At 37.7% G+C, this 22,519-nt stretch overlaps 1 protein-coding gene across 31 annotated transcripts in view; it reads left to right on the plus strand.

Moving 5' to 3' along the window:
* The window catches only part of DLG2 (discs large MAGUK scaffold protein 2), a 1,055,145-nt gene that overhangs the window by 613,451 nt on the left and 419,175 nt on the right, over positions 1-22,519 (plus strand). For all 31 annotated transcript variants that reach the window (XM_065049757.1, XM_065049758.1, XM_065049759.1 and 28 more), the window contains one exon: positions 17,663-17,716. In XM_065049757.1, the coding sequence (XP_064905829.1) occupies positions 17,663-17,716 (54 nt within the window). The remainder of the gene's footprint in view (positions 1-17,662; positions 17,717-22,519) is intronic.

A 22,519-nucleotide genomic window follows, 5' to 3' on the forward strand; every position in this document is an offset into this window, starting at 1 on the left:
CACAGGAAGGTGTCCAGGTGGGTTTGCATGTCTCCAGAGAAGGAGACTCCACAACCTCCCTGGGCAGCCTGTTCCAGTGTTCTGTCACCCTCACTGAGAAGTTTCTTCTAATTTTTAAGTGGAACCTCTTGTGTTTCACTTTGAACCCATTACCCCTTGTCCTACCACCGGTTGTCACCGAGAAGAGCCTGGCTCCATCCTCCTGACACTCACCCTTTATATATTTGTAAACATTAATGAGGTCACCCCTCAGTCTCCTCTTCTCCAAGCTAAAGAGCCCCAGCTCCCTCAGCCTTTCCTCATATGGGAGATGCTCCACTCCCTTGATCATCTTCGTTGCCCTGTGCTGGACTCTCTCCAGCAGTTCCCTGTCCTTCTGGAACAGTTCTTCTTCTTCTTGAACTGTCCTTCTTGAACAGTTCTGCACAATGATTAGCAGGTTCCTAAGCACAGTGAAACAGGCCGTGTTAGTGGGACTTGGCATTACCGCAATACTTTGAATGCTGAAGTCAACCCAAAAGTTAAGCACCCTGCAGAACTGGGACCAAAGTAGTAGTCCAGTCTGTAATTAGACTGGCTGATTAGAAGGTTTTAGTAGTTTATGCTATTGTCCTTTCCATTTCCATGTAAAAGTAAAGCAAACGAAGGAAAATACTGAAAAAATCCATCTGATATGTAAATTGACAGGATTAAAAAAACAAAAAAAAAAGAAAAAAGAAAAAAAGTAAGGTGTTTTCAAAGCTGAATATGTCAAATACACACAAAATGCAACTCCTGTATTTATTCATAACTTTTAATATGTTTACAAAGCACAGTAACAAAATTGGCAAATGAGAGGAGGAAAGAAAACTCAGATTCAATCTACTAAAGGTGTACAAAAGCCACAGAAGCCAGTTTTAATTGCTGCAATGGCTGATCTTTTACTACGGCAGCACTAGTGGGAAAAGATAATAAAGTAGGTTTTCGGTTGATCTGAAAGTATTATAAACCAGTATTACTGCTGCTGATTGCTGGATGCAAAAGTTCAGCCATCATGATGCAAGAGTTTTGTAATGGAACTTCGCAATCATCATACTATTCTTACTTCCCTTTGATTGAACATCCAGTAAGAACAGCCACCAAAGCCCTTCAGACTTAAACAGCACAAACATATCTACAACCATAAACAAATACACCTGCATGTATAATTGTGTGTTTATATTGTTCTTATTCTTCTAATGTAAAAGACTTATGAAGTGAATGTCTCAGTTATCTCAGTCATTTCTTCTTAATGTGTTAGAGGTTTGTAAACAACTCTTTGGCAAAACTCCAATGAAGCTTTATAGAAATTATTCGCCACTAAAAAATATTTTTAAAATGAAACATTTTAATGTTTCATAGGAAGGCAAATCTAGTTGGAGATGTGGAAAAGGGTGAGGTACAGTTAAGTAATTCTCTGCTGGAGACATAGTGGGTATTCCCAGCTGATCTGTTCTGTTCTATCTAATTATAAAAACGTAATCTTACTGGTTGAATTATTTAACATGTATTTGATTTGTAGCAGTACTTGCTTTCATAGAAATAAATATGCATTATAAGTGACATTAGACATATGAGGCATAAAGGAACCTGGAATGCCATTTTTCCTATAAAATGTAGGGGGGTACCTGGGACAGTTGTGCCTTTGTGTATAAACTGTATGAGCTTTTATTTGATCTAGTTGCATCAGCTTTTGTGATACTTTGTTCTTTATTTGTTATGAGTTCTTTATTCATGTTTTGTCATCACTGTCTTGACCTGAGGTATTACACATCTGTAGTGTTTTCTCAGAGATACTGGAAGAGCTTTAGGTATTCCATAAGATCATTTTTAAAATAGTAATATAATAGAAAGCCTCTGCTGTAATTGGAGGTATGGTAGGTCCAGTAGGGGTGGGTTGGCCCCAGGTGGCAGCCAAACACCCACACAAAGGCTCCCTCAATGCCCCTGCAGCTGGGCAGGGGACAAAAGAAGAAGCAAAGGGGTGAGAAAGCTCAGGAATTGAACTAAAAATGGGGAAGCTGCTCATCAGTTACTGTTCCAGACAAAACAGACTTAATTTGGAGAATTTACTTTATTGACAACTAACGTAAACATTTAATTGCTGAATTGGGTATTAAGAAACAAAACAGAGTTTGGGAGCACACCTTTCCTCCTACTTTCCCAGGCACAGCTTCACTCAAAGAATCACAGAATTACAGAATGGTTGGGGTTGAAAGGGACCTCTGGAGATCATCCAGTCCAACCCACCTGCTAAAGGAGCTTCATCTACAGCAGATTGCACAGGAATGCATCCAGGCAGGTCTTAAATGTCTCCAGAGAAGGAGACTCCACAGCCTCTCTTGGCAGCCTGTTCCAGTGCTCTGACACCTAAAAGTAAAGAAGTTTTTCCTCAGATTCAGATGGAACCTCCTGTGCTTCAGTCTGTGCCCATTGCCCCTCATCCTATCGTTGGGCACCACTGAAAGGAGTCTGGTCCGTCCTCTTGACACCCAGCCGTGAGTTATTTATCAGCATTGATAAGTTCCCCTCTCAGTCTTCTCTTCTCCAGGCTTAACAGACCAAGCTCTTTCTTCATAAGAAATATGGTCCAGACCCCAAATCAGCTTCATAGCCTGCTGCTGGACCCCCTCCAGTAGTTTGTTGTCCTTAAACTGGAGAGCCCAGAAGTGGACACAGTACTCCAGACACCTCTCTTCCCTCCTTGTTGCCTCTGTAGGTCACCCTCAGTCCCTGTGCTGAGGTGACAGGAGATGTGGAAGGTTGAGGTCAGGATGTAGCGGTTTGTCTTTACTTCTCCTTCCTTCTCACCCTTCCTTCCTCCTTACTTATGTCCTCCTCACCTGTGTGGATCCTCCATGGCCACAGTCTCTTTGGGGGAGTCCCTGCTTCAGCATGAACTTCTCAATTGATCACTGCCTCTTTGGAATGTGCCACCTTCTGTTGTTCCCTCATTCTCTCCTCCTCCATTTTCTTTCCTTTATTAAATATGTTTTAAAATTCATATTGAACATATTAAGTATGTTTTCACAGAGGTGTCACCAGTTTGGCTGATGGGCTTAGCTGGGTCTCTTAGTCTGTTTAAATCTCTCAGATTTACAGGACAATGTACTCTGTAAATTAAACTTTTTTATAAACTCGTTAAGAAATGTAACAGACTAGCTGCAACCACTTTCACAGTAAGCGATCTATTTTATGTCCTAAAAGATGATGGTTTAATCTTTAGCTGTTCAAGCTGGTGAAGAATTGGCTAATTAATTATGCTCCCACTTTTCAGTCTTCCACTTCTCTGAGAAGCAAATGGTACCAATTATGTTATGAGATCATATAACAATGGTGTTTGGTCAAACCAAAGGTCTATTCAAGCCATTATACTAAGCAATATACAGAATTTTTATGGAAGGAGTCTTAAGGAAAGGAAAAGGTACCTGTTCCTTGCTATATATGATTCATGTTTCAGAATTTCCACAAATTATCACGTTTATTTGGTCAAATAATATATTTTCTTCGCAGGATATTGCATTTTAGTTCATACTGACGTATTTTTGCAGCATTTAAATTAGTGTAGAATTTTCTCATTAACCAAATAAATAGTGGGTGCAGGGCTGGAGGGGGAAACAGCTTTCAATCTCTGTTTTGTAACCTCCACTCTACAAAGCTACACAGATTCTGTTGCAGAAAAAACCCAAAACAAGAGAAACAACAGGTTTTACCTCAGGCTGTTTACCATTTGTTTTTTTCTTTGATAAATTTTATAACTTTAGGATTTTTTAATATTTATTTTTTGTTTCCTTTTTTAAAATTAGTATTAATTGCTAAACTTGACTTGGTTTTTCAGTTATTTTTGCTCCTTCTGACAGTATTTTTCAGTTAACTTTGACCATGAGTACGTGGGGTCCTAAAATTAATTGTTACTAGTAGACAAAAAGAGAAAGTTTAATACACAGGTAAGGACATACTGCTTAAGGCCACCTCTTTCCTGCCCTTGGCCCCAGTACCGTATAGTTTTGAACCTCTCTCCTCTCACCCCTTCTCCCTCTCCACAAATAATTGCTTCCTACTTCCTTTTGGAAGTTTTTTTTATGAGGAGGTGAGGAATTGGGGAATATAAATGTTGTTATTTCCAGAATTTCTTCCTTCATACCTGATATTTCCATTTCATCATGACTACCTTGCAAGTCTGACATTCGGATTTGCTTTAGAGTTTCTTTGTTAAAGGGTGACATCTAGTTCCAGAAAATCTGTGTGATTTGTCAGAGCAGACAGCCCCCGTGTACGATGTACCCTCCTCTCAAAAATATGTTGTCACTAAAATCCTGAACTTACTGAAATATTCAAGATTTCTGTGGGCTCTGGATTTTACTGTGGATAAAACTGACATGCCTGTTTACTGATGGATGGATGGATGGATGGATGGATGGATGGATGGATGGATGGATGGAAGGAAGGAAGGAAGGAAGTCAGGTCGTTTCTGCAGTATGACAATGCAACCCCTAAGCGCAAATAAACCTGAACAGGTAAATAAAAATCCGAGTTGTGCAGCATGTCTTTGACAATGAAGGCTGGAGTAGTGTTCTTTAGGAGAAATAAGAAATCATCCATCACTCTCCTGTGGTTGTCAGGGTAGTTTTCTTGGATTTAGTCACATTAAACAAATCTTTGTAGGTTGATTCTTAAGGTTTTTCACCAAAGCCTTTGCAACATTTTTTCTCATGCCAATTCTGTATTCAGTACCTTTCAAATTTTCTTTCTGTTCATGAACATATTTTGGCTGTGATTTTAAGAGGATCTGAGAGTTAGGTGCTTTTTACATTGGAATGTAAATATAGGGAGATCTCCTGAGTTCCAATGAGGAAAATCAGCTATATAGAATTTTGTCCTAAGTAACACAAAGGGAACATTTTAATTTTCACACATATATTTTCACTTTTGAATAGTGGAACACCATTTAGTTCAGCAGTTGCACTATTATCCCAAAGTGAAACAGCTGTCTCGGATCTAATCTCACCCTCCTATCCTTCCAATGACGTTTTTTGATTAACTTTTTATTCTTAGGATAGCAATTTGTACCAAGGATCTAATTAAGAACTTTATGTAACACAGCCAAAGTCCTCCTTTTGCAAGTCTGTCTCACCTCAGTCCTACTAATGTTGCAGCTTTCGGTATGAAGCATTCAGAAATGTCTGATATTTCAAGCTATCTCTTCTGGTTGAAAACAATTTCAGCTATTGAGAATCGGGAATGGGATACATTTGATTCTTTAGTGCCGGTAAGGAAAATTGTAATAGTTCTCTAAAATAAGTCAGGTTTTTAAAATTTAAATTCTGTGGGTTAGGCTTCTTTTGGGGTTGAAAATGGCTTAAACTGAGCTTCTATGTTGAGCTGAATGAACGCAGACTTCTGACGATAGGTCTTCTGTGTTTCTTACTGATGAATGGGTGAGTGGGAAAGAAAAGCCTTTGATAACATTTGGTGATTTCTGGGGAGAAAATGCACAGTTCTCAATATCTGGATTTAAAAGATAGTGCCAACATTTCTTTTTTATCATTAATTTAATGATAAAGAGAAAATATAACTACATTATGTATGTATCTTATTTCCAGAAAATTCTATAATTGAGATATAGCTTTTAAATGAGGGAGTATTTATCAACTGAATTTAATAAATATAAATTGAACACATGGGTATTAGTGCTTATCACCAAATGACATACAGTAATATGCTATTGTCTATTTTGTATAAAATAAAACAATTAAGTTGACTCATCTATGTTTACATCAATATGTGTTACTAATTTTAACAATGTTGCTTTTAAATATTTTGAAAATAAAAAAACACATTTCACTTATATTAGTGTTGTGTGCCCTGGAAATATTTATTTTCCCATATGCAGTAGCAGATGCAGAATGATGCTTTAGGTGACTGGGTTAGATAAGCCAGACAGAGCACACTGCAGATGAAAAAAAAGAGTAAATTGCTTTCTTCCATGTGAAAGGTAAATTTGAAGAGGTATTTTTAAATGAAAATACACTAATATTGTGCAGAAGAGATATATATATGAACTGTTAAGTATGTTACCAACAATCTGAAGAATTATTCAGCTACTAACTGTATCAGATTACTGCTAAGCTAATAAGTGAGCAAAACTAAGTGCCTTCAATGCCAGTCGGGGTGATAGGAAAACATGCTTGCACTTCTGTGTATCACTAGAGAGCCTATACTGTAATCAAAGAAAACATTTCAAATGTATCCCAAAGCATAAAGTGGCATGTGAAGGATGATCTGACTTTAACTTTGGAGTCTCTTGATTTCTCCTTGTTACAGCTGCCCTAAAAAAACTAGAGCCTCCCGCAGATTCTGTGTTATTCTTGCTGTAATATTTTCTATGTCATTTTTCTCCTGCTCCTCTGAAGCACAAGATGTTCCCATTTCTTGTCCTCCCAACCAAACATTTATTTAGTATCAGGGTCAGGTCTACAGTGGGGTTTTTATATGTTAGTGCTCAGAATTGGTGCGCCTGCCTGTGAAGGTGGGTAGCTTTTGGAAAGGACCATCAGGTGTTAATTTGCCCCAGACGTCCCATGGCGAAAGTCAGGATTTACAGCAGGCTGAGAATGGTAAAGATGATATTTCTGTCAGGCATCATAATTTACTGGCTGAGGGGGATATGTTGAAAATTTTCCATTTCATTTGGAGGGTGGAATTGGTGCCTAAAGAGACAGGGTAGGAGGAGACTGGATCTGTCCAAATGGGTCTGTGGTAGAGGCTGCCTCGTGTCTGATTGTTGGTTGCATGAGACAGATGTTGTTTTTTGAGGCTGAAGCACTGTTGTACAGGGGCAAGGGAAATCTAAGTTCCTAAATCTGGATATTTTCACGACTGCACTCTTGGATTCTGATGCATATATTTAATCTGCGTCCTGCATAAAGCAGACAGATCTTTTTTGTGTTACTAATTGCTATGCTTAGTCCTCTTCCAGGAGTTCTCTCCTAGTGCCTGATATATAGTGCATAACTTCCACTGCTTGCTTTGTAGGGAAATGCTGGTTTGCTTTGGTTTGGTTTGGTTTGGTTTGGTTTGGTTTTTTGTGGTTTTTTTTTTTTTTTGCCTTCTAACAGTAATCAAAGATTATTTCTGAAAGTCCTTTCTTGGAGCTTCTCTATTAAAAAAAGACACTATCATATCAGAGACAGACATCCCAGAGCTGCTTATCATTATTGTTATTATTATTATAGGAAGAAGTTGCCTTGACGTTATGAACCATTTAATATTCCAGTGTTTTGGGGGATCATGTAAATGCATGAAAGGTTGTTGTGACATTTGAAGTTCTTCTAACTGATTTGCAAACCCATCTTCTCAATCTTGGTAGAGCAGTTCTGACAGTTTTTGGGTTTTATGTCTCTGTGATTGTTGTGTTTATTGTTCAGTAGTGACAGTGAGAGGTCAATGTTGTCTCTGTGTACAAGGTTGTTTCATTTTGTGGGATAAGTGGCTTTTAGTTACCCACACTCACGCGGTAAATCCAGAGAGTGCAGAACTGTCCCAGTCCTGTCCTGGTCACTGTATACAAATAGTAGCACCATAGATTTTTGTGTTTTACACAGCAGAAAACGTGTCTTAACATCAGTAACTAAAAGATATTCTGTAATCTAAGAAGGGTCACATTTCAAAGTGGTGCGTTGTGTTACTTTTTGTGACTGCCTCATCAGTAAAAGTGCCACGTTACTTGCTGCTAAATAAGTCACTGTTGAAATTGCCCTCATCTAGTTTAGTTCCGTTTAAGATAATAATTTTTTACTCAGTGTTTCTGCATCCAGTTTTAGCCAAAACAACAGTTTAGAAATGACAGAATTTTAAAATGTAAAGATGAGGAAAGACTTCGTAGGTCATATTGCCCATCTGCCAGAATGTGACTACTGCCTACAGTATGTATTTTAGTGCTTCGTCTGAGTTTATACAGAGAGGCTTCTATTCCTCCTCTAGAGAGATTACACTGTAGTTTGTTGAATTTGTCACACAGTTGTATCAGTGTATAAAATGTGTTTGCCTGCCCTTGGCATGAAATTGAAAAATATTCCCATGTTAAACATAGCAAAATATTTGTTGAAAAACAGGCAAGTATAATTTTTCTGATATGAAGTGTTTCTTGGCATCACTCATAACATCAAAGATTTTTTTTTTTGACATTTCTTCATTTTGCTTTATTCCATCTTCTTAAGTCTGTCCTTTTAGTATTGATACACCTATTTGCACCCCTAATCTAATTTTGTTAGGTTCACAAAGATGCTCTTCCCTTGTCAATTCTTTGACAGGGATGGCCTTCATTTTTTTTCCGGGCTTATAATTTTGATTTCAGTAAGCTGTATTTTTGAGGTCCTGTACAAGTTATTTGAAAGACTGTCAGTCTTGGTTTACCCTCCAGTCACATTGTGCTTCTAAGAATTGTAATGGCCCCAGGCAATTTCTTTGCTTAAGCAGTGGCTTAATATCATAGAGCTGCTTTTATGACATTGTTACTACTCATCTCAAGTTCAGTCCCTTTACATGGTTTCATTATTCTACAAACCTGTGGTGCCATGTTGCGTTGATTTTGTGTTTTGAAATTTTTTAGTAAATACTATTTCTGAGAAGTCAGAGGTTGACAGCAATAGCATCTTAATAGACTATATGCTAGGAGAAGTGGGTGTAGCTTTCCTTCTCTGTGGAAAACTCCTCTACGAATAATAATCAGTTGCTACTTTATGTGTTTCTATTTTTCACAATAAGTTTCCTTGTGGCTGCAGTACTGCTTGCACTTGCTCTTTGTTGCTTCTACTACTCAAATCAACATTTTCTTTTATAATTGAAAACCTTCTTATGCTCCAGTCTCACCTCCAATAAATGACTGTAGATTTGTAAGAAAACAGGATGAATAAATAAAAGACACTGAACAAATATCTGTTCTCCAGTGAAATTTCAGAGTAGGTGTCTTGCAGGCAAAGCTGAGACTCGACTTAGGGAATTTAACTTTATTGCCAGTTAACATGAACATTTAATTATTGAGCTCTCTGCCTCTCCTTTTTCCTCACTCTTTTCTTTCTTATTAATAGTTTCTTCTGCTCATAGAGGTGGCTGCAGCACCTACTACCACAACCTGGTTGTTCGTGCACAGTATAAGGTGGAAGGAAGGCAGGAATAATACAAGTTTCGTGTTTGAGTGGGGCATATTCCTTAAAATAAAAAATTTAATGTAGCAGATTAAGGAACAGAATCACAAAATCAGAGAACATCCTAAGTTGGAAGGGACCCACAAGAATAATTGACTCCAACTCTTGCCCCTCCATTGGGCAACCCCAAAATTCACACCATGTGTCTGAGAGTGTTGTTCAGCATTGTTAGGTCTGGGACTGTGACACCTCCCTGGGAGAATAACAAGGTACAAAGTCTAGAAATTGGATTGACTTGTTTTTGTTTTCCTATTTACAACTTTTTAAACTGAGGGAAATTGGTCCTAAAAACAAAAGAAAATGACATATCTGTATTTCCACCAAGTATCCTAAAACAAGATTTCATCATCCTATAAGGAACATTCTCTTTTTTCACCAAACACTTGATGGTGTTACGCAGATTCACATGGAGAGTCCTTGCTAAGCTTGGCAGCCTGTGACATTCCTGCTGGGTGCTACAATCTGTAAAATTACGGAAAAAGTGGCAGTTCTGGCATGTGCTGTCCTGCACGTCACCCGCAGAGCACCCCGTCTCTCAGGCAGAAGGATGTCAGTGAGAAAACTGAGACTAAAACTGGGTGACAAGCCCCATAGTAAAATACCAAATAGTTGTAATTTATGTAACAGTTCATCTCCATTGAGAAATGCATTTTCTGCCACATGAGGCAAAACCTTGTAAAACGCCTGACTCAGTCTGAACCCTCGATAGCTCACTTTAAACACTGATATCTCTTATCTCTTGAAATAACATACTGTGAGTGCAGTGGTCCTGCAGCAATTTAAGCTTTGAATAAAGCTGTCGTCAAGCAATGTATTTGAAATTATTTTGTTAAATTTGTTAATCATGTAGTGATTCTGGGACATGAAGGGACACTCTGGGACATCAATTAAAACTTTTCCAGAGGACGTTAGAAGTTTGCTTCTACTGACATAAAAATCAAAACCTTCTTTGCTCCAGCACAGCCCAGTTTAACTTTGAATTTGTTGCAGGTATTAAAAATCAAGTTTAATTCTTTAACATCTTCCTAAATACTATTAAATATATCTTCATTGAGTTGAAGCATTTCGCAGAATAGTTTTGTTCCTACACATGCTTAGCTAGAATCAGTGAGTTAAGTTGATGCATTTTATAAACCACAGTAAACCCCAGCTCTTCTCCTGGCAGCTTCAGTGCTGGAACAGGGCCAGTGGTGATTTTGCTAATTCTGTTATACCTGAGAACCTTTCTAAAACTCTAAAGATGCTTCTTCTGTATTTCTTATTCTTTCCTGTCTATGGAGAGTTAGATGTAACACCAGTAAGTCTTGGTCTCTTCTGCTCTTACCAAGCGGAGGCACATGCTCTTTGATATTGATTCCATTATTTCTGGGCTGCTGTATACAGTGCTTAATGTGATTGATTAGTTCCTGAAAGAAGATGTTTGGTTCTTTAGAGTTTATGTTCTGATAAACCTCTTGAATAGATAGCAAATTCTGTTAAAATAATTTTCTTATTTCACATATAGTTTTACATTCATTTTTCTTGTTGTTGTCATTGCCTGTGTTGTAATTTTTAGTCCATTTGTTTCTGTGCTTTTGGGACTGGTTATAAATTCTCCATGCAGGAATAAATGTAACACTCAACCTGCAGGCACTTCAGGCTGTGAAAACGTAATAGAATAAGATATGGGAAAAACGCTTTGAGAGCTTAGTGTACCATGATTTTAGAAGTAAAAAGTTATTCCATGGATGATGCAGCCTTCACTTGTGAAGTGAAAGGAGGGATAGAATGGCTTTGGTTTTGCTTTCATTTTGTTTTCCTCTGAGATAAGTTTAATCTTTGTGGACAGCAAGGCTGAATCATGCACTGTAGCATGCAACTGGGTCAAATAGGATGCCTAAGACCAGGTCCATGCTTTTGTCATAGTATGTGCTTGAGTGTATGTGTATACATGTGTATGTGCACGTTTGTATGCATGTAGGTGTCTATACATGCATATGTACACACACTTGTCACTCAGTCTTGATAGTTTCTGTAGAAAGTTAAAATCCAGCTGAAGAGAAAAAAAAAATCTTTGTTTGAGGGAGTCTATGCCCATGAGTAGTGCAATCTATTAACTTTTTTCAGTTAAAAGAACTTGACAGGTATTCAGGGTTACTTTCCTGTTCTATTTGTTGTGTGTCTCTTCTTGAGTGTAACAGTCTTTTATAAAAAAATCACATATCCATTAAAAATCGCATAAAAATTTCACGGTTTTATATGTCATAATAATGCCTATAATAGACATTAAATGCAAAAGAATAAGCAACTTAGGGGGAAGGGGATCCCCTGGATCTGAAAAACTGCACTGCTGTTACCTTACTTTCATGAAGCTGCTGGCTAAATGCATGCATCTACTATAAATCATGCCAGGAGAAAAACCAAACTAATATTGAGTATACACATATTAGCTCAAATTTTTAATCCATTGAAGCAGATCAATGTTTGACCATTAACTTCAGTTACGCGGAGACTTTCACCCAGAAGTTTTTAGGTCTGATAGACGTAGCAGAATGTCCGTAAGGTGTTTAAAATGGAAGATGTATCCAGTTTGATAATTTTGCAGTATAACATAAGTTAGCTTAGTTCTTAGGTTTTTAGTAAAATCACTCCATAACACTTTATTTTTGCAGTGTATCTTTCCACTAATATTGATTGTAGTGTCAAGACAGATTTTTCAAATGTTTCAACCTTTTATAAAATTGTTATGAATAAGATCTGAAAGACATGTATCCGTATCAGAAGGCAGAGTTTTGATGATAATACACTTATAAAAAGACCATATGGAATGTATTTCTATTTTTGTTCTCAATTCTAATGTTTCCACATCCAGAGTTAAGAACATAACAGAAACTGGCATCGCCTGGATTGGTTAAATCTGTTATTTTCATAAGAGATGTGATTTAACACAGACTTTGGGGAAAGTTCTGAAGTACAGTGGAGATCAGATCAGAGATTTAGGAAACAAATGAATGTTTATGGCCCATTCACTTTCAAAAGGCCGTGAACATGTGCTGAAGCAGTATTTCTAAATACAGGGTTTAGGCCTAAATTTCTGTTCAAAGCTAGAGCACTGCATGCAAAAAAATTGCATCAATTTTTTTTGTGAGTCAGTGGAGATGTGATAATGGGACCTCCGTGTGAGTCTTAGTATGGCATTTGGCATCCTAGAATGAGACATATGGATCCTCCTTCCCTAGTGATAGGAAGGTTAACACCTCAAAATTTAATGGGTAATAACATTTAGTTGAATAATATCTTCACTGGAAATTCAGATGCATCATAATTATCCCTCATTCTCTATCGAGCTTTTCCCATTGACATTTCTGTGTCCTTCACTGGATCTGATATTGGGTAAAAAGTCACCGTTATGTTAATCATTGCTAATTCAAATTATTAACAGGCAGTATCAGGTGAAACTCAACCACTGTAAAGTAGGTGCTTTCTTGCTATTTCTTCTGGCAACCTGTGGATCCGCACAGAAATGTTAGGTTTTCCTTAGGTCTACATAATGTTTTTGTTCAACAGTGTCACAGCTAACGCAATTTTAAATAGGAAATTATTCCTACAGATTAAATAAAAACCAACACAAAACCCCAAGCTCAAATGTAAGGCCATGTTATTTGAAAGGTACTATTTACCTTTAAATTAAGTGGCTTTATATGGAGTTGTATTATTTATGTAGGGAAAAGCCTCAAGGATATCTTGAGGCATTTTTCTTCTATTCTTGACAGCTGCAGCCTGGAAGCAAAGCTGCTTTTGACTTTTGTTTTATGTCTCTAAGTAGAGGTAGGATTGTTTGCTAAAAAATCACTCTTTAGATGTTCAAAAAGGCTCCCTATCTTTTTATATTTTCTGTTTAATAAAAAGCAAATGACTTTTTCTCCTTCTTGGTCTTACAGTTTGTAATTCAGTGGCAGGTAAAACGAAGATTTTGTGTGTTCTGTGATCTCGAGGCCTCATAGCATGCTGGAGAATTACTATTCTGACATCTAAATTATCATTTAATCTTTTCTGCCATTGTATGTCAGTGTAAATCTTTTTCTACATTTGCGAAACTTTTGAAAATATGAAATTAATTTAAACTAGTTCAGTGTTACCTTCCCAAAGCCTCAAACAGTCTGACATATTGTATCTGAGGGATGCGGCATGCCCTATTCATGTACAAATATAGGGACTGCTCCGCTTCATGTTAGTAAGATAGAAGTTGTTAACATTTAAAATAAAGTGAAACTGCATCTGAATATTACAGAGGGTGTGGTGGATTTTAGAGCTGACTACCTGGGAGGATGGGCCCTTAATTCTGATGTACAGTCTAGAGAGTCAACTGCTTGCAAAAGATGGTAATAAGCCACTGACAACTCAACTTACTTCTTAAATGATAATACATACACTGTTGTATTACGCTAAATTTCACCACCTCTTTATTTTGAGTTTACTTAGGTGTATTAGTGTAGATAATAATGGTGATTCCTTAACAGGAAAGCAAGCAATTAAAATTTCTGAGTCAAAACTGCAGCTAGGAATACCTGTATGTAGATAGTTTCAAAATGATCACCTGGTTGTTTCAGTTTTTTCTGGTTAAGAAGTATGTGCTGTGCTTGTTATTTATAAATTAGTTACCATATACCTAGGCAAGTAGTTTCACAGTCTGGTGTTGAACACAGCACTGCATAGTAGGAACAGTTTAAACCAGGAGTAACAAATGATCCGAAAAGAATGAAATTCAATATAATATGGATAATCTATAAAACTGTGAATGCTTAAAGTAAAGTGAGTCAACCAAGATAATGCTAGCACTCATGGTAGAGGGAAAGTTCATCTCGTCTGAGAGGTATGAGTCATGTCATACACTTGTAGAGAATTTGGTAGCAGAGTAAATGTTATGAAGTAGAGCGTGTGCCTTTTTGTTCTCTTTCTACTGGCTTCAAGTCTTTTCACTGTGTCTTGCTTTCAAGTTGTGCTTTTGGTGGAAAAGCAACTAGACCGTCTGACTCGCTGCAAGCAGAACAATCTCATATATATTTCTGGAAGCAAAGTCTGTTGTGCTCAAGTCCTTTGAAAAGAAGAAAAAAAATCTTCCTCCTTTTTTTTTTTTTCTTTTTTTATTTTTTCCCCAAAGCTATTCAAGTTTTGTCCTAGCTATGGCAATCTGTCACTGCAGCTGTCAGTGTGATGCCTTTTCTTCCAAGCACAGAGATGGCTCAGCTGAAAGCCCTGCTACAAATCAAGGGCAGGAAAAATGTCTGTGCAGGAAGCAGTAGTTATAAGGCTGATAGACTATGCGGTACATTGTCAGCAAAATACAATACTTCACAGGTAAGGATTAGCGCAGAAAGGAAAGTGCATGAAGAATGGGGAAAACAGGATCACTCAGTTCGCTACACTCAGTAAAATTCCCTCTTTCGGTGATTGGTTTGGATTTATTTTGCAGCTGGACAATTGTGAATATGCTCATGAAGTCATCTTCCCACCTTTAAAATCTGATTGCAAAATCTGGGAGCCCTCTGTATGCTACCTGACTTAAAAGAGGGCTGTGTCTTTCCTAAACTAATTGCTACTGATTTGAATTCATCCTGCAAGTTAGGAAATTAGATGTGTAAAATTTAAAACTGCCTACATTTAGATAGATTATGTAGTTCTTGCCAACCAACATCTCTCTTAAAACTTTGAAGGAATTAACCAATTTTTTTCTAGAGTTCTTTCACAGCTGGGAACAGCCAGGTAAAAAATAATTAAATGTCTTGCTTAAGACTGCAGAGCAGGTCAAAGGGCAGAGCTAGGAATACAGTCATTATCCTTGTCTTCCAGAAAGCTACTTCTTCTCACCCAGTCTCAAACTTATATTCTTTATCTATGTGTGGATATATAGAGTGTGACAAATAAGAGGCAGCACTGCCTCAAAGACACAGTAGGCAGAGATTCTCAAAATAATCTAGAAACGTTTTTTGTGTGCATTTCTTAATTTATGTACAATTGGAAGTATTCTTGATGAGCTGATGAATGGCTGTGATAGATTTGTCAGTGTTCTCTCTAAGAAGTGAGTAGATATCTGGCTAACTTTTTTGAGAATTTGATGAATCAGTGTATATGATGTGGTTTTTAAGTCAGAATAGATACAGACGCATCATCCTGGAAGGCAAAATCCTTCTGACTCCCTGTTGCTACTGATCTCCTCTTGACCTATCCCTTGAGTAACTTCACAGTGATAACAGGACTATTTTGATGCTATTGTGTACTCCACGACTAGCACTATATTTAGGGCTCTCTCCAGTGGTTGCCTTCTCAACTCCGCATAATTAAAGCCACCTACTCTAAAACATGAGATACAAACAGGACGCAACTAATAAAAACAGCTCAATTTCCTGCACTTAAATGCAATGTTGTAGCTCAGGATGTCAGTGTTCTTCAAATTACCGTACATTAGAGAGACTGAAACAAAATGTTTCTATTAAATCAGTGTTCCCATTAAAAAGAAAATAAAAATAAAAGTCACCACACAGATTTGCTGCCCCACAATTGCGCACACACATACACATGTGAACAGAAGGAACAGAAAAGAAAAATACACTTATTATATTAGTTGTGAGTGAACAGTTACAGTCAGTATATCCATCTGAAACTATTGCTCTGTGAATTTTCTCATGCCTATCTGCCTGAACACTGGCAGAAAATCATCATTTTGATAGCTGAAGGTCAACTCTTCCAATCAGGCAAGAGTACAGTAAGCACCAGGTTAAAATGAACTCTGAATGATATTCTTGCACGGATGCCAATTCTTTACAGGCTCTGTGGGAAGGTCAGGCAGGGAAGAATCACGCTATTCAAAGGAGCAGCTTATATGCTCAGACTTTTGCTGTGGAAGGGCTGATGGGCCAAGTGGGAACCTGGGGGCCAGGAGTAGGTAAGAAGCCCACAAATTGAAACATCCTGGTGGGTGCCTCCTGGAAACCTTGTCAAGGCTCATGAAGGACATAGGGTAAAATGTGTGACTTGTCAACCTGACAACTTTCTGTGATGAGATGAGTAGCTCTGTGGATGAGGGGGAATCAGTAGGTGTCTTTTGCCTTGATTTTGTTTCTCTGAACAAACAATTATCTTACAATAACTATGCCAAAATTGGAAAGAAACTGCGACATCCTCAAAGCATGTGAATTGCTGTACTAAAGTTAGTTTGGGTAATTTTACTTAGGTTTTGATATCTTGCAGTGAATATTTGGCAATAGACATACAGTGTTTTCAGTAGTTCTGTAATCATCTCTGCCACGCACAAAGAGACTCTGTGGTCTATACAGCTTTGAAGTACAGACAGTCTTTCATTGGCTAATGCACAATGTAGATAAATAGAGCAAATGAGCTACTGTGCTAGGCATGACTACATTCATCAGCCCACTACAATGGCTGAAGAGTCTTTGCTGACCAAGTAGGCATCAGGCAGACAGAGAACAGGTACCCTTCATCACTTTTTATACTACACTGACTACATGTTGATCCTTTTCCTCCTGAGTCCTTGAGTTATTATAGAATCACAGATTGGCTGGGGTTGAAAGGGACCTCTGGAGATCATCCAGTTCAACCCACGTGCTAAACCAGGTTCACTCAGAGTAGATCACACAGGAATGTGTCCAGGAGGGTTTTTGAATGTCTCCAGAGAAGGAGACTCCAAACATCTCCCCCTTCCTTCATCTTCCCACACCTTTTATACTGAGCATGGCCACATGGTATGGAATAACCCTTTGGCCAGTTGGGGTCAGCTGTCCCATCCATGCTCCCTTCCAGCTTCTCATACACCTGGTATGACGTGAAAGGCTGAGAGGTCCTTGACTACTTATCAACTATCAAAGCATCAGTGTCTTATCGACATTATTCTCATTCTAAATCTGAAACACAGCGCTATAACAACTAGTCAGAAAAAAATTACCTCTATCTCAGTTGAAACCAGGACACATAAATATCATAGTATATGTGCATATACACGTACTACATACTGATAAGTAGTGCAAACAAAAAAACGTTGGGGTTTATCATCTTGGTTTTGCTCAAACACAAAAAAGTAGATTTGTAAGGTAAGGGCAGCTGAAATCCTCACCCCCAAGGTTGCCTAATTGTGAGCTGAATAAATCGTATTTCTTATAGTTCTATTACAAATGAATGACTAGTTATTATATATTCAGGATGTGATCCAAAGCCTAATGAAATTGAAAAGAAGGACCACAGTGAGCTCTGATTTGGAGGCTGAGAATCTTTTTCCTTCAACATTAATTGATTGAACAGTACTCAAAGTTATGTACTGCTGTATGATATGAATTCAAAGGGAAAACAAGCTTTTAAACTTTTAATTTAATGTATCTTTATGAGTATTTCAATATGAATGAATTTCATATATTTAAATTTATTTTCTCTCCTTTTTCCTCTTTCAGGCAAGCCCTGCACCTATAATTGTCAACACAGACACCTTGGACACAATCCCTTATGTAAGTAATATTTTTTAATAATATATAGAAATTGTTTATTTTCCCACAGCAATTCTATTCAGTATCACGTAGAAGTTATAAACAAATCTTACAACTAATCATGTCTTTCAAAGTTATATGGTTAATTCTTTTCTAGAAGAAGAAATCAGGAATGATAATTGCACTCAGATGAATTATAGCATATTATATTCACATAATTTGTAGTTTAGACTTCATCATGTAAACTGTAGCTTACTAAAGATGGCCTTTCTTTGAAAAAAACCCTGTGATTTCATTAAGCCTTTCGCCCTTACCAGTAATATGTAGTGTGAATATTTCCTTTCAGAACAGCATGCAACCTCCTAACTTATTAAGATACCTAGAAGCACACTGTATTAGCAAAGTGGTGCAAACAGATCTTCTTTTGTCTGTATTCCTTTTGCAGAGGAAAGCTGATAATGATAACAGCACAAACTAGATGACTCTGTGTTTTCATATTAATATCTCTTCATTTTTTTGACTTCTACAAAAAGAATTTTACTCTAAAATAAATGAATGTTTTTATTAGAGTTTAAAAGATCTGCTTTTCTACAAGCATTTGATATTGTTGTTATTTTAGACTGGGAAGAGTCACGTCTCTTAAATATGTCACACAGCAGAGCTACCAAAGAGGGACTTATTTTGACTATCAAAGCAACTATAGTTGAAAAAAGGGGAGACAGAGAAAGATAAAGTGAATACATAACAGGGTAAGAAGCTTAAATGACCAGAAGCAAGAAAAGCAAGAAGAAGCTAGCCAGCCAGTATATAACCTTTCTCCTTGCATGCCCTTAGTTATCTTTCTGAAGCTCCTGATTAACGTCTCTCATTCATCATGTTTTGTCCACATCTGTTTCTTATTATACAAATGCATAAGCCTAACTATTTATCCACCTACACCAATCATATTGCTGCGTTGTGCCTTCTAGAAGACTATTGATGAGGAAGTTTAATAGGGTTGACCTGGCCAGCTTGTTTTTTTTTCTGAAAATTCATAAAACTTTGAAATTACCATGCAGAGCACATGTAAAGATCAAAACCAAGAGCAATTTAGAAGAATGACACTGCTGTAAAGCAGAAGAGAATTAAATCCCTTGTTGGGAATTTCAGCCATTGGGAAGGGTGGAAAAGTTAAATAAAATTCTTTTCATTTACATTCAGCTTTATTAAAAGACTTCCTATCATTTCTAAGCCTGTTTTCCTTCCCAACATCAGAACCATCTGCTCTAGTCTCACTTTCAACAAGTCTGGCTTTTCTTCTGTTTTAATGAGACATTTTACACTTAGTGTTCTCTAGGTCTACGAAGAGGGACATTGTGAGCCCCCGTTCTCATTTCCAGTCTTGGACCTGTGCCCAGGATACTCTACAGCTATGGTGTTAGAATTCCTAAATACAGATGCAATTACCCTAGTGACAAGATGTTCAATCAATATGATTTATTCCCATAACACATTCTAGCAATACTTATACACTTTTGTACCACTTTTATACTACTGTTCCTTTCTCTTAAAAAAAAAAGGAAAAATGACGAAGCACATTCAAGAGAAATATTGACAGTACAACTGAAAGGTTCCTGTGGGCTGTTTCAGTCTCCAATACATGATGTGAACTAGATAAATAAACAGAAGATGCTTGCTGTAAAAATAGACAATTCTGAATTAGACACCTTTATCTTACCTGGTGCATGGGAAGAGTCACGTCTCTTAAATATGTCACACAGCAGAGCTACCAAAGAGGGACTTATTTTGACTATCAAATAGCAAATATCAAGGTGAAGCATATGTGCTGAGTGCAGGCAAAAACAGGGCATGAGATCTTTGCTTTACACATAGGCATTTCTTTCTGATCAGGATTTGATTGCTTGAACATTTTCCAAAATGAGACAGATAGACTAACATATGGAAAAATGATCTCTCCCTCCATCCTAACATATGAGAGAGTGGGCTAGGAAACCTGTGTTCTCTTTCCTGCTCCTGGGACTAGTTCAGTTTAGGTTAGTTCGGTTTCATTTTGTGGTATTTCCTCCTAGGAAAGTGCTGTAGTCACCGTGCCAGATACATGTTTGATTGTGTGTGCATCTCCTCCTAGCACTGGGAACCTTTCAAAAACAGGTTTGCAAACAGCATGTGGTGTGTTGACTCTGGCCAATAGCCAAAGATTCTTCTCACTCCCCTTTCCTGTGGTTCAGTGAGAAAATGGAAGGAAAGTGAGAAAAGTTGTATATTGAGATAATGACAGTTAAACAGGGAAAACAAAAGCTGCATTGGCAGGCAAGGCAGAACAAGGAATTCACTTACTACTTCCCATTGTCAGGCAGATAAAATCACAGAATAATTTTGGTTTGAAAAGACCTTTAACGTCATCAAGTCCAACCATTAACCTAATACTGGCACGAAACCATGTCCCGAAGAACCTCATCTCTACATCTGTTAAACCCCTTCAGGGATGGTGACTCTACCACAGCCCTGGGGAGCCTGTTCCAATGCCTGACAACCCTTTCCAGGAAGAAATGTTTCCTGGAAAGCAAGGTTTCATCATGTGCAGCAGTTACTTGGGAACACAAATGCCATAACCATGAATCTTTTCCCTTTCTCCTCCTTTCTCTGAGCCCATGCTTAGCATGACATCATATGGCATAAAATACCCCTTTAGTCTGTTGGGGTCAGCTGTTCTGACTGGGTCCTCTCCCAGCGCTTTAACCATCCCCAGTCAACTCGCTGTTGGGGGACGAAGGGCAAAATGAGAAAGAGAGAAAACCTTGACATTGCAAGTGCTCTTCAGCAACAGCCAAAACATTGGTGTGCTACCAACACTGTTCCAGCCACAAATCAAACGATAGAGATGTGTGCTACTGTGAAGAAAACTAATTCCATCCCAGGCGGACCCAGTGCAGCCTAGAATACCATGTGGGGCCTGTAACACTGTGGGTTATTTTGGGGTCTTTGTCTCTCAAATATTTGGAAAGGCAGAGGAAAACCTTCCAAACTGGATGAACTATGTGTGTAATAATGCAATCATCATGATGTCATTTATCTTACAGGAAATGTAATTGAGCAGATATGTCCTAAAATGTTTTTTGTTGTTTGTTTTTTTTTTTTAATTTTGTTTTGGTGTTTTGTTTTGGTTTGTTTTGGTTTGGTTTGGTTTGGTTTGGTTTGGTTTGGTTTGGTTTGGTTTGGTTTGGTTTTTTTCCAGACATGTCAGTTCAGAGAGATAACAGAAAGCTGGATTTAATTATTATTTTGAATTAGGAACATGAGTCAAGCACCTGCCTTTTCAGCACTGTTAGGACTTTCAGACATGCCTGGAGGAAGACTGTAAATGCCTAGGAACATCTCTGGCGAACGCTTAAGTGTCCTCAGAGTTAGCTAGATATTTACTAAAGCTTCAGAAAGGTGTCATTCTTTTAGTTACCATGAAAAAATATCTAATACTATAGGGACAAATTTGTCTTTATCAAAAATACTACACACTAGCGAAGTAACACCTTAAATTCCAAATTCAAATTAATTAATAGCAGTGCACATGGATCCTGAATTTGGCAGGAGTATAGATGAGATATTGAAATTTCCATTACATAACATTCAGGGGTATAAAGTCTTTCAGTTTCACCAATTCACCTTGTAGAATCTTCCTATCTACCATTTTGGCTGTGTGTGAATAGTTTCAAAGTTAAGTTTAGATGTCCACCTGCTTCCATTGATCTGTCACTAAGGATGACCGTATAGAATTGTGGAGTCACAGAATGTCCTGAGCTGGAAGGGACTCACAATGATCATCGAGTCCAACTCCTGTCCCTGCACAGGACAACCCCACAGTTCACACCGTGTGTCTGAGGACATTGTCCAGTCTCTTCTTGAACACTGTCAGGCTTGGGGCCGTGACACCTCCCTGGGGAGCCTGTTCCAGTGTCCAACACCCTCTGGGGGAAGAACCTTTTCCCCATGTCCAACCTAAACCTCCCCTGGCACATCTTCCTGCCATTCCCTCGGGTTCTGTCACTTGTCACTAAAGAGAAGGATCAGAGAAGTCAAGTTCAGTTGTGATATTTTCTGTCCAAAGCTGAAAGCAGTCATGATGTAACTGGGCATAGTGTAGCTGATCCTCTCTCATAACTGTAGCGAGTCTAAAACACCCAGAAGTGTTAACCTTCAGAGCCTGAGTCATCTTAGATCCATGCTATCCAGCTCCTCTTCAGGCCTCAAAGCACACTTAGAGTCCAGGAATCCTCCTGTGGGAGGAACAGGCAGAAATGTTTAAAATTTACCAATTGGACAGTGCTTCCTATGATCACATTCTTTTTCTACCATCTTGGTTTTCTCTAGTCTTAGATGCTTGTCCTTTCATTCTTCCATTTCAATGTGCCTTTCACAAATCTCAGTAACACTTCTAATTTAACTTGTTAAATAAAATTGAAATACAAGTGGATATATATATAAGTGATACTTCTTATGAAAATTTGACATACTAGTTTTTGATTTCTGACTGTTGGGGTTTTCTAAAATGCTTTTCATGACAACTAGTGTTGCTCGCTCATGTGTTTAAAAAAAAAAAAAGCTACTTTAAAGAAATAAAAGAATATATTTCTTTTTCTTTTATGAAAATCTATTTTTTCTCAAATAACTGATTTTCATTGTTTTACAATAACAAAGTAATCTATTTTATGTCTTATTTTCAAATTTTGAACATAGGAATAAGTCTAAGTTTGTAAATGTTGGTGAATCAAAATGGTTTTACTTATCTCTGACATTAGTAGCCACAACTGACAGCCTGATACATCCCTA

This window comes from Columba livia, chromosome 1 (genome assembly GCF_036013475.1).
Source record: "Columba livia isolate bColLiv1 breed racing homer chromosome 1, bColLiv1.pat.W.v2, whole genome shotgun sequence".
NCBI classification, from domain to species: Eukaryota; Metazoa; Chordata; class Aves; order Columbiformes; family Columbidae; genus Columba; species Columba livia.